Source organism: Meles meles, chromosome 4 (assembly GCF_922984935.1).
Source record: "Meles meles chromosome 4, mMelMel3.1 paternal haplotype, whole genome shotgun sequence".
NCBI lineage: Eukaryota > Metazoa > Chordata > Mammalia > Carnivora > Mustelidae > Meles > Meles meles.
The window spans coordinates 155,685,303-155,698,302 of NC_060069.1; the positions used below are offsets into that span (position 1 = coordinate 155,685,303).

Consider the following 13,000-nt stretch of genomic DNA (forward strand, 5'->3'; position numbering starts at 1 on the left):
TTACTATGTTAATTGATTAGTAATATTAATATATCATATATTAAATGTTATATTATATTCATTTCCTCAGTGGTCTTTTCTCCCATCCTACTGTCTGACCTAATGCAACAACTTTTCTCAGTTCTTCCTTTCCTCAATAGTGACCAGAGCCTTGTTTTCACTTCAACATTCAAATCACATGGTCAGTGAGTGTCGTCCCCTACCTAGGGGAAAATAAATGATACACATTTTAAGGTTTTGCCATTTTTACTAAAACAAAAAACCCACATCCCCAGATGAGGTAAAAAAAAGAACTGTATTTTCTTTGTAAGAACAAAGCTGATTCCAACCTGCTGAGACATAAACACAAGCGTGAGGATTCTGGATGGACACGAATCCGTATTCCAGGAGCAGCCGCTGGTTATCATGAGGGCCATAGCAGATGAACACCTGTTCATGTTTCCTGCAGCCTGAAGCCGTTCTGACTTCATAACAGCGAGTTTCCTCATTAAATGCTGCTTTTACCTAGGCAGAAAAATCGTTAAAGATCTTTTTAAAGCCAAGCACAAAACTGAAAATATTAAGTTTACTGTATTAAAGTCAGATGCAGCTTTCAAACACTCATCATAGTGTAAATTCAACCACATGTGGGAACATGCCGGCCCTGCAATTGGGGCTCCTGGGTGCCTCCACGTCCCCACTTGGTGAGGGGGGCGTCCTGCCCAAGGGCTCTCAGGATGGCCAAATACAGGACACCTGAAAGCGGACAGGTACGCCAGAGAGTGGTTCACTAGTCACATATACAGCCTAGGTAAGGACACCCCAGCCACAACAGGGCTACACTTGGGAACTGTGGGACCTGCAGGAGCCACAGGAAGCAGGCTTGGGAGTAACAGGAAGTGACCCCGTCTCCTCGGGGAGATGTGAGCACTCGCATGAAGAGGCAAGCAGGAAGGAGAAACCGTTAGGCTGAGGGCGGGGTGATGGGGCCTTTCCTTCTGGGTGGGGGACATATCCAGGGAGAGCAGAGGAACTCACAGTCAGACCCCTGGGGCCCTGTGACGCCCAAAGATGTCAAGGCAACACATGAATTTCAGGCCTCACAATACACAGCAGGATACTGGTTGACACATGATACGGATTTTGCGACAGTTCTGTTAACAGATTAGAGAGGAAAGAACCAAGATAACCCACCTGCCCTCCACACTGAGGAGCGCGTACAAGAGCCGAGGCCGCCACACTACACAGTGAACCCCAGTGAGGACAAGGAGGAGGAACGGGGCTGAAGTTCTCAGCTTGCAGCATCAACAGATTAGGGCCACGGTTTCCAGTTACATGCCCAAAGCCAGCAGTAATGCGCTTTAGACCAAGGGTCAACAATCTTTTTTCCATAAAGAGGTAGCGAGCAAGTATTTTAGGTTCTGCCAGAGCCACTGGGCCACATACCCACAGGCTGCAGTTTGTGGGGCCCCTACAAAAGCCGTCAAATCACTGGCTTGGAGCACAAATGCACTAACAGCCCAATAAAAACAAAGTCACCCCAGTGAGGACTGACTCAGTCCTGTGTCCAGCACCCCTTTACAGGTATGGCCCCCGACATTAATTCATCAACATCAGCCACAGAAACAGCCATCAAACCTCCATCTCCTTTGCTGAATATTGTCAGAAACGCATCTTTCTACAACAGTAGCAAGCAGACAGGCAAGGAGATTGCCTCTGCCTGAGAAAGCACAGTAGGGGCCTCCCTATGCTCGCCTCGCACCAGTACGTGGGCTAGCCAGGGGCCATCCATCTTCTCCAGGTGGGGTGCAGTACGAGGAGAAGAGTGTGAGCAAGGGCCGAGCCACAGACCCTGTGTCTAAACAGTCTAAACAGACCCTGAACAGGTTACAGATGAGCTGACATAGGGACACCTTTGCCCTCAAAGCCAGGCACCTACCTCAGCGTGCCTACACATAAATAGTCACCTTTATGTGCCATAGCGGGAAAGGGCTGGAGACGAGATCTAGGACTATCTCCCAAAGAGGGATTCTTTAATTCCCAGACTCCTTTTCCCCCACAAATATTCATCCATTCAGTAAAGGTTTAATCAAGTCCTTACTAGGTGCCTGACCCTGCACTGGGTTACAAGGAGAAAAAAGGCATAGTCCCTCCCCATCCTTATACAGCTCAGAGACGGAGACAGCAAGTCAATCAGTGATCACAGCAAAGATAAATACTGACAGCGATACCACCAGGTGTAAAAAGGAAGGGGCAGGATAGCAGTCAGGACCCTAGTCCCCATACTAGCCAAGAGGAAAGAGAACTTTGCACCAAATCTGGTGGATGGGGGGGTGCTGCTGGTTAAGGCCTTATCAGGGCATACAGCACTGAGCTCTGCTGGCCTGGAAAGCAGAGCGGGAAAACAAAAGGACGGGATGCCAGAAAGGAAAAGGGGGCTGGGACAAAAGACAGAAAAATACCTGGCGGAGGTAGATTGACCTAAAGCCGGCAACACCTCCCTTTATGGTTTCAAGGTCAGGTTTGACATGTCAGAGTCCTTCCTATCAAACAGAACGTGTTTGTCTTGTGTCTCACCTGGACGTCTGGGCTGTGATTCAGCAGATCCAAGTACGGGGCGAGCGCGTAGGTGTCCGGCTCCATAGAAAAGCATTTCCTCTGCCCATGCTTCATGTACACAGCTCTGGTGTTGACCGTGCACCAAGCCCACAGGAGGGCACTGTAGCTAAAAATGTTCTCAACAGCCTCAGAAAACAGAGGCTGCAGGGAAGAGAAAAAGTCTCTGGAGGAAGAAAAGAACCCCCGTACACGGGCTCTCTGCTCTTCAGCCTTCGCCTTCAAAGGTTCAGGAAAAAGATTCACCACTTTTGGCTCCAAACACACTGGGCAGGTGTAGGCCTTCGGTAAAATCTCCAGGTAAGGCTTCCAGAGAGACTGGTCCCCAGCGTGCTTTTCTGAAACTAAAAAGGTGCACAGAGCCAGAAGAGGAGATGGAGGAGGCTGGCACCTTTTAAAAAAACACAAGCCAGATTAAAAAAATTACTTTTATTCAAAATATGGAATCAGCTAGAGACACAGATATCCTAGTAGTTCGTTCTGCTCCCAGAGGGACTGTGGCCAAACTGTCAGCGCACGCCAAGCTTACTCCGTGCACCAAGAGAGGGTTTTGCTTCCTCAAGACTTTCCAGAGCGCATCCCACTGTAAATGCCCTAAACAAGTCACACTGATAGTGACAAGAACTGTCTCACTACCCCCCAAGTTCCAGCTTTGTTTGCAAGAGAATCGTTTCTGCAAGCAACCCCTTTGTTTCCAACTTGGTTCTCCAATTTTAAAGCTTCTGCTCCAAGTTCACTTATTTCGCTTGGATAAAGGTATCAAACTTGGTGGGGGAAAAAACCGGTGGAAAAAGAACCTAGACCGGCCCCATCCAATACAGTAACCACTGGGTACATGTAGTTATTTCAGTTTTAGTTACTCAAAATTAAGTAATATTTAAAATTCAATTCCTCAGTCATGTAGGTCACTTTTCAAGGCTCAACAGGCGTATGTGGCTAACGGCCACCACAGTGGACAATGCAGAGTGAAACATTTCTACTGGGAAAGTTCTACTGTGTGACACTAACCTACACAGAAAACCGAATCACCTCACTATATATTTGCTACAGTTCTAAAGTTTTAACTCTTAAATTCACCCACTCTTGGGGCACCTGGGTGGCTCAGCGGGTTAAAGCCTCTGCCTTCAGCTCAGGTCATGATCCCAGGGTCCTGGGATTGAGCCCTACATCGGGCTCTCTGCTTGGCTGGGAGCCTGCTTCCTCCTCTCTCTCTCTCTCTCTGCCTACTTGTAATCTCTGTCAAATAAATAAATCTTTAAAAAAAAAATTTACCCACTCTATTAAAAATTACACACTGCAGTATTTTTATTTGTTACCAGTAAAAAGATCTCATGTTGCAGGAATCTTTTAGAAAAGTTTTCTTTAAACCTTCGAAGTCCAGATTCCTATACTGCGAAAATAGCCTGCTCAAAATTTCAGAATGACATAGAAAATGTTAATACTAAGAGCAACGCTGCTTTTACTCGAGCCAATAAAGATACAGCTGCCTTGGGGCGCCTGGGTGGCTCAGTGGGTTAAGCCGCTGCCTTCGGCCCAGGTCATGATCTCAGGGTCCTGGGATCGAGCCCCACATCGGGCTCTCTGCTCAGCGGTGAGCCTGTTTCCCTCTCTCTCTCTCTGCCTGCCTCTCTGTCTACTTGTGATCTCTCTTTCTGGCAAAAAAAAAAAAAAAAAAAAAAAGATACAGCTGCCTTCATAAAAACACGCCAAGGAGATTAAAAGTCCAGAACTTAGACTCTGAGAAGAAACAATACAATCTTACAACCCTCATAATTTAGAAACCTCTTCTGCTACGGACCCCATTCACGCTATCTTCAGAAAGTTCTGCAGAACAAAGGCCCACTATAACAAAAGCCAGAAAATAGTTCTCCTATTTTGGCCTCCTTTCTTCTACACTAAACAAAACTACACTCTCATAACATCAACAGCTCTTCATAGTGGAGGGAGAGTTCAAGCAAATACACTAGGGGTGTAAGAGTAACGTGTGGAGAACAGGCTAGGAGGAGTCAGGGCACTCAGAAGGATGGCCATCTATTCTCTCACTTTATCTTCATTTCCTAGTAAGGGAGAGATGAGGATTCAAACCCACACCCCAGGCAACCTATTAAAACCCTTAAAAATGCAGCTTAAAATGAATTAAGAACACAACTTCAAGAACAGAGTAAACCTGAATCATTTCAAACATGTATGAGGTATACAAAGGGGCTCATCCTAACAAACTATGCCTTACTTAGAGGACTTTACCTGTCAATGCTGCAGACTTTACAAGACAAGCACTTGTACAACATGAGCATGTGTATGTTCACTTACTTAGCAATGTACGTCCCTAAGTAGCTTCTAATCACTGTGTCCGTGGTGAGCAGGCAACTCTCAGGCAACGAAATAATCATCTGTCCCTCCTTACCAAAAAGAAAGTAAAGTTTAGAACACCTGCGCTTTGAGAAGGACCTGTGTCCTGCAGTCCACGATTATCTACTAAGAACCCAGGATAACCCAACCATAGACACCAAAGAGCCCACCAACCGTCTGGCTCCCAAGCCCGAGTCAACGGATGCAGGCAAGTCTGCTCCAACAGCAGGTACTACAACCCCAACAAGAATGAAAGGCTCTTTAGATGACTGACATCCACCTTCACCAGAAAGGAACATGGAAACACTCTTGACAGATCCTATCACTCCTTCACTTTCTTATACTAGGAAATAGTGTTATAGGAAATAGGCAGAAACCACTCAAAGTAACTATTTGGTGAAATCCATGTGTCCAGTGACTATTCCCAGCAAAGGCCTACTCTCCATACGACCTGTGCCAACTGGATAAGAAAAGGGCAGCCCAGCCAGCACAAGGGTCTCATTTTACCACCTGCAGAAGTAGAGTTTTCAGTTCCTCCCACTGAGAGAGAAACACAAAGAAAAATTAAGACGTCAAATCACAGACACCAGAAACAAACAGAGCATTAAGAAGCCTGGCCTCAATTAAGATCCCAGTTTCCATTATAACTGGCATCTAAGTTGGTTAAAAAATCTCAGCCAAAAATCTTCTGGGTTCAATTTCTGGTTTCCTCATGTGTGAATCAAGATCAAGCTGGACAATCACTACAGTCCCTTCCTGCTCCAACATTGCACAATTTTCTGATTTTAATAAAGCCACTTAATAAAATGTTCTATATCCTGACTACAGTAAATCTCTTGATCAACACTTACTAAACCAGATGCTTAAAATCTGAGCATTTCACCAGGCATAAAATATGTCCCAGTTTTCAAAAAGTTTAACCAAAGATCCTATTTGAAAGATATGAAGCTAACTGCCAGTTATCATTTCATAATCTAAACAAAGACTACCTACGCTTACTGCCATATACATGAGAAATATATCTCCCCTCCCGAACAGAACACGATTATACGTTCCCTCAAAAAATAAAATGCTTACATGACAGAACTTAATATTATTAGTTAGAGTATAGAACTGTACACTCTAAAATAGCTAAGATAGTAAATTTCATCATGTATGTTTTAAAATTATAAAGTTTTAGGGGTGCCTGGCTGGCTCAGTCGATAAAGCGGCTGCCTTCATGATTCCCGGGTCCTGGGATGGAGCCCTGCGGCTCCCTGCTCAGCAGAGAGCCTGCTTCCCTCTCTTCCTCTGCTTGCCGCTCTGCTTACTTGTGCTCTCTATCCCTCTGTCAAATTAATAAATAAAATCTTAAAAATAAATAATAAAGATTTAAATTTAAAAAGTAGCCTAAGAGAACTGCAACATTAAAAAGGACCATTCTTTAGGCTAAATGTGTATGTGCATAGATGGATTCCGAAGTTAAGAAACTAAAGGGGCAACTGGGTGGCTCAGTGGGTTAAAGCCTCTTCCTTCAGCTCAGGTCACGGTCCCAGGGTCCTGAGATGGAGCCCCGCATGGGGCTCTATGCTCAGCGGGGAGCCTGCTTCCCTGCGCCCCACCCCCACCCCGCTTCTCTGCCTACTTGTGATCTCTGTCAAATAAATAAATAAAATCTTTAAAAAAAAAAAGTTAAGGAACTAAAAATAAATTAAGGAATTCTAGCTTCACAGAAAATTTGCATTAGATATCCTTTAAATATCATAGAAAGAACTAAAATGGCCCTCGGAGATCATCTATGTCATTTACCTCCTCGTTTTCCAGGTGAGGAAACAAGCCGAGGGTTGGGGCTGGGGGTCCCCACCACCAGCTGAAGATAATCCTGGGACAGGCTCTGAGGCTCTGCCCACTGCTTACTCAGGCTTAAGCTTATTCAGGGCCTGTACTTGACATACCAAGCACACCCTCTCAGATGACAGCCGCTCCCTCCCCTGGCTCGTTTAAAATATGGTCTGTTTTATACAATTTGCCATGACAGAGGCGGCTAGTTGCCAACCCAACATGCCTTCTCTCCTGCCGTTAGTACAATTCTATCGGGAGGTCCCTGTGCAAGGAACCTCTCTCACAGCCAGGGGGACTGTGTACCCAGTCACTGGCAGATGTGATAGGACTGGAACTTTCTTAAAAGGAAACCTGCCCTTCCTCACCCCCTTGCTCCATCTTGCTGTTCAAGCTCCAGGAGCTATTTCCCTGGACCTGAGTATAAGGGACTTTCTTTAGAATGTGGACAGAGAGCTGGAAGGAGTCTGGGCCTCCCACGACCATGGATCACCACAGCAGCCCAAGTCTGCCCATCCAGGCTTGTTCACTTGAGAACAAAATTAACCTCCACTCTGTTACTTTGGGTTTGTCTCCTTTATGCAGCAAACTTAAAGCTAACTGACAAAATTATATTCAAACCTATCATTAGGTAAAAAATGGCTGTGTATCTGAAATATTTGTAATTTACTTGATTTTTATTTTTAAAGACTGTATTTATTTGCCAGAGAGAGAGAGAGAGAGAGAGAGAGAACACACAAGCAGGCAGAGATGCAGGCAGAGGCAGCAAGAGAAGCGGGCTCCCTGCCGAGCAAGGAGCCTGATGCTGGACTTGCTTCCAAGACCCTGGGATCATGACCTGAGCTGAAGGCAGTGGCTTAACCAACTGAGCCACCGAGGCATCCCAATTTACTTGATTTGAATCAAGAAAACACAAAGCAGCAAAATCTACATCAGGTTTCAAGGATTAGAGAAATTCTCACCTGCAGGGATGTTTTGCTCATCAGCCCTCTTCCTGTACCTAAGACACAAAGACAAAAAAAAAAAAAAAAAGGTAAAAATCCTACAATGTCCAAAAAATGAAAAACAAAAAAACTTATAATATCTTCAAGATCTTAAGGATATCATTTGAAATAAAAAATGCAACTGAACCGGGGTGCTCCGTGACTCAGTCAGTTAAGCCTCTGACTCCTGGTTTCAGCTCAGGTCATGATTTCATGATCATGGGATTGAGCCCCGCATCAGGCTCTGAGCTCAGTGGGGAGTCTGCTTGAAGATTCTCTCCCTCTGTACTCCCCCATCCTGCTCTGGCTCTCTCTCTCTCTCTTTCAAATAAGTAAATAAATCATTTTAAAAAATGCAACTGAACCTCAAAATTACACCAAGCTGAAGCTGGATCTCTCATCCTTCGACTCCCAGGGGAAAGAGAAGATCAAGAAGCTGTTCTAGAAAATGTCCTGACCTCTTTTCGGGTTTAGAACCCTTGAAGGGCAAAGAGTCAAGACCAAGAAGTCATCAACTTTATACACATCTGCTACTGGGAGTGTTCCCCAGTAGGACTGGGTGTCCTTCAAGCTGGACCCTCTCCCCCGGGGCCAGCCCACTGTGCTGGGGGCCTACTCCCCATGCCCACCCAACCTGAGAGGCTAAACCCTCAAACCACTTTTACCCACTACCAGAGACAGCTTTCCCAGTGATGATCTTGAGGCCTCTTTGACTGGCTGACCAGTAAACCCACCCATTTCCCACAAAGCTGAGAGGACTACACCCTCCCTTCCCTGACCATGAAAGCCACTGGACACTCCTTGACTGGGTGAGCTCAACAGGGGCGATCCAAGACCAGCCCTTCCCTGTGAGCCCACGCCTCGGCCAGAGCAGTCACAGCACATAACTTCACCAGCTACACTGTCAACACCACTACTGCCCAGAAATTTACCCTTCTAAGCCCAAGGCTCCTTTCCTGTAACAGTCAGCGCTCATCTGGCAGGCCTAGGTACACTATGACCTATAATTATACGGGGTACAGAATATTCACCTTTTCAAATTCATAGTCATTGATCTTTTTCTTTCTCTCTCAACTAGGAGGGAATATAATTCAGCAAACGTCAAGCCCTGCAGGACTACTGGGAGCTCCTAGTTCATGGAGGGAGCTCCTAGTTCATGGAGGGATCTCCTGCCTTGATCCTGGATCAGGTGTCTGGCAAGTCTGATTTGATGAGTCCTAACTCATCTATCCACCCAGAAGCATACTATCTGCTCAGACACATGGTTTTGGTTTCAAAAACCTATTTAATTTCTTCCATGTGTACCATAGTAGAGTTAATCATTCCTGTGGGCCAGACCCTTCCTGGAACGAGTTACTAATAGGAGGATTTTATTTCTATGGGGTCATTCTTTAAAAGACTCATGTGCTAAATTAAGTAGAAATTTCTCTTCAAACACATATATGAACAGAATGTGGCATGTGGAATAAATCTGGTAGATACTTCACCTGTATTTCTACATTACAGCATCCAGTATCAGAAAACAAATCACAGTAACCTGCACTTACCAAGGCAAGGTAGTAAGTGGCCATTAGGATCTTATAAAAGGAAAACTTATTATAGACTTTCCTGCACCTGAAAATTTCTACTATCGTAAGTCCACCTCGGAGACCCAGATTTGGCCAGTTCTTCTGGTGGCAAAAACAAATACTGGGGTCAATTCCCAAAGCATAAATCCTGCTTGCAACTTAGAAATCTTGCCTTGTCCCTCCACAAACGAAGATTAATTCCCCAGAATTTTGTACATTTTGAGATTCCCATAAATCCTCCCTCCTAACAGATTAAAGCTAAAGGTACATAAAGCATTTAGGAAAAATATGTTGAAATTCCAACCCACAATGTGATGACATTAGGAGGTAGGAACGTTTGGTAAATGTTTAGGTCATAAGGATAGAGCCTCATGAATGGGATTGAGTGCTTACTACAGCAGTAAGAGACCAGAAAGCTTGTCCAGCTCCCAGCTCTGTGTCATGTGAGGACCCAACTTGAAGATGGTAATTTGCAAATCTGTAATCAGTCCTCACCAGACCCTGAACTTGCCCGGCCCCCAACTGTGAGGAAGGAATTGGTCAAGTCACCCAGTCTATGGTAATTCGTTATAGCAGCCAAAACTGAGTAAGACAGAAGGTTCCCTGAGCCCAGAACTGTAACTAGTGGACTGTGATCATTACCAAACCATTGTACTTTAGCTGTTCTGTGACCATGAATCTGGAGGTGGGCCTGGAAAGAGTTGTTCCATTAAAAATGGTTAAGTCTTCATTGCTCCAAATTATAGATAGATAATCTCTTTTCAGGCATTCCACTTAAACATATGCCAGTCCCTGCCTGATAATTTTAATCCTATCCTTCTTAAGTCAAAGTGACACCTGAGGCATAAATCAGCCAAAGGCATAAGTCCACTCCTGACACGTGGCTTTTCCCGTTTTTGTGCTTCTTGGCACATAAAAACAGAAAGTTAAATATTCTGTTAGAGGCTGACAAAAATAGTTCACCATTTTAAAAAGGAGCAGCCCTAACAAGTAATGCCCTGAAGCAAGCGTTTTGGGCCAAAGTCCTCATAATGCGTACGGAACAACTTTAGACACATCACCTCACTCAACCACGGCCACACATGGTAAATCATTTATCCTGACAATGTATAATGAAGTTAACCTGCTCAAAACTAAATTACCTAATGGGTATTTAATCCTTTCAGTCTCGAAAAGGAGCAGAGAGGCGTAGGATTTAATTTTCTTTTTATTTTTTTTTTTTACTTGTCAGAGAGAGAGGGAGAGAGGGATCACAGGCAGACAGAGTGGCAGGCAGAGTCAGAGGGAGAAGCAGGCTCCCCGCCGAGCAAGGAGCCCGACGTGGGACTCGATCCCAGGACGCTGGTATCATGACCCGAGCCGAAGGCAGCCGCTTAACCAACTGAGCCACCCAGGCGTCCCTGGTTAGTACTTGGATGGGAGGATTTAATTTTCTATAGAAGATCCGCACCTGCCCTGTGCTGTAGAACTTCGAGGCTCTGACTGCACAACTGTCTAGGCTACAGCAGACCCGGAATCCCTTTGAAGGTCCTCCCCATGGTGACCTCAAGCCCACATCTGGACAGAACTGGGTGGTGCTGAATGCAGGCCCACACCCAGAGAATGTTCCAGAAGAAAATGCTAACCCGAACTCCAATGACAAGCTCCTCAATTCCAGAAAATTATGTTAATCTACCTCTGTTTAGGTGACTGCTTAAGCTAGGGCCACACAGAGGGCTCCTCTTCTAACACCTGGGGGGCACACCCGCAAACCGGCGGAGGGAGCAGTATCTGCTCAGGCCTCCCTAACGACATCTGTCCTCCAGCCACACCAGCAGAGAAAAGCACCTCCTTCCCTTGGAAAACAATTTTGACTCACCTGAGCTATGGGATAATCCCATCAGCCTGCAGGACTTGAAAAGACCACGAAATCACTATGAGTAGGACGATAAGGGTGTCACATTACAGAAGGGTCTTCCCTAAGAACACCCAATGAAGACATTTCCCTCAGGTCTAAGTCCCAGGAATACCTGCACTTCTGTGGAGTAAACAACTTAGTTTTGTTTATAGAATACAAAGACTCGGGGAACCGATCATATAAATGGACTTGCTATTGGAAAGGTAAGTTATAATTTGTGGTTGATCTTTGACAAGCATGCAAGATCTTAGAATCATGGCTTTTATATATTATCCTTATTCCTGCCTTCCTCTTATTTTTCTATTCTCATTTCCCTTTTTTTAATTTTTAGTATTATTTTACCATTTTGGAATTTCTCCCCAAAAGCCATTCAATTTATTTTTAGAACAAAGTAAGGTGTAAATCAATACTAGAGCTACCAAGGAGGCAGTCTGACACACAACAGAAGATGTGCTCCCAAAGAGAATACTGCCCACCTTCAAGAACTACCCCTGCTTTCCGATCACCGGAGCCCACATGTCTCTCGTATGACAAAGTCCTGAGAGTTTTTTTTTTTTTTTTTTTTTTTTTTCCCCCTTTTATTAATTTTTTCAGCGTAACAGTATTCATTCTTTTTGCACAACACCCAGTGCTCCATGCAAAACGTGCCCTCCCCATCACCCACCACCTGTTTCCCCAACCTCCCACCCCTGACCCTTCAAAACCCTCAGGTTGTTTTTCAGAGTCCATAGTCTCTTATGGTTCGCCTCCCCTCCCCAATGTCCATAGCCCGCTCCCCCTCTCCCAATCCCACCTCCCCCCAGCAACCCCCAGTTTGTTTTGTGAGATTAAGAGTCATTTATGGTTTGTCTCCCTCCCAATCCCATCTTGTTTCATTTATTCTTCTCCTATCTCCTACCCCCCCATGTTGCTTCTCCATGTCCTCATATCAGGGAGATCATATGATAGTTGTCTTTCTCCGATTGACTTATTTCACTAAGCATGATACGCTCTAGTTCCATCCACGTCGTCGCAAATGGCAAGATTTCATTTCTTTTGATGGCTGCATAGTATTCCATTGTGTATATATACCACATCTTCTTGATCCATTCATCTGTTGATGGACATCTAGGTTCTTTCCATAGTCTGGCTATTGTAGACATTGCTGCTATAAACATTCGGGTACACGTGCCCCTTCGGATCACTATGTTTGTATCTTTAGGGTAAATACCCAGTAGTGCAATTGCTGGGTCATAGGGTAGTTCTATTTTCAACATTTTGAGGAACCTCCATGCTGTTTTCCAGAGTGGTTGGACCAGCTTGCATTCCCACCAACAGTGGAGGAGGGTTCCCCTTTCTCCACATCCTCTCCAGCATCTGTCATTTCCTGACTTGTTAATTTTAGCCATTCTGACTGGTGTGAGGTGATATCTCATTGTGGTTTTGATTTGTATTTCCCTGATGCCGAGTGACGTGTTGATGCCAGACCTTACCTGGAAAACAAGCAGGTATTAAGTTTGTATCTTCAAACTTCCTGTCTTTCAGCCACTTCTTAAGCTCTATAAATTCAGGCTTGTAGCTCTCATTCACTAATCAAGAGAAGAAAGAAAAAATGGTGATTAAAATCACTACATAATCAGAGCACCATATATAAAAAGTAACTGTCTCAGGGGCACATGGGTGGCTCAGTCAGTTAAGCATCTGACTCTTGATTTCAGCTCAGGTCAGGATCTCAGAGTCGTGAGATCAAGCCCCACATCATGCTCCATGCTCGGCATGAAGCCTGCTTAAGATTCTCTCCCCCCACTCCC

At 45.0% G+C, this 13,000-nt stretch overlaps 1 protein-coding gene across 3 annotated transcripts in view; it reads right to left on the reverse strand.

Annotated features, from left to right (window-relative positions):
• SETD4 (SET domain containing 4) overlaps window positions 1–13,000 on the reverse strand; it is a 38,911-nt gene that overhangs the window by 13,096 nt on the left and 12,815 nt on the right. For all 3 annotated transcript variants that reach the window (XR_006818096.1, XM_046003745.1, XM_046003744.1), the window contains exons 3-7: window positions 12,683–12,778; window positions 7,725–7,762; window positions 4,906–4,994; window positions 2,557–2,986; window positions 330–504 (exon numbers count right to left, since the gene is read on the reverse strand). Coding sequence is in view for 2 of the 3 variants with exons in the window: in XM_046003745.1 (XP_045859701.1) it covers window positions 330–504; window positions 2,557–2,986; window positions 4,906–4,994; window positions 7,725–7,762; window positions 12,683–12,778 (828 nt within the window). In the remaining variant the exon portion in view is untranslated. The remainder of the gene's footprint in view (window positions 1–329; window positions 505–2,556; window positions 2,987–4,905; window positions 4,995–7,724; window positions 7,763–12,682; window positions 12,779–13,000) is intronic.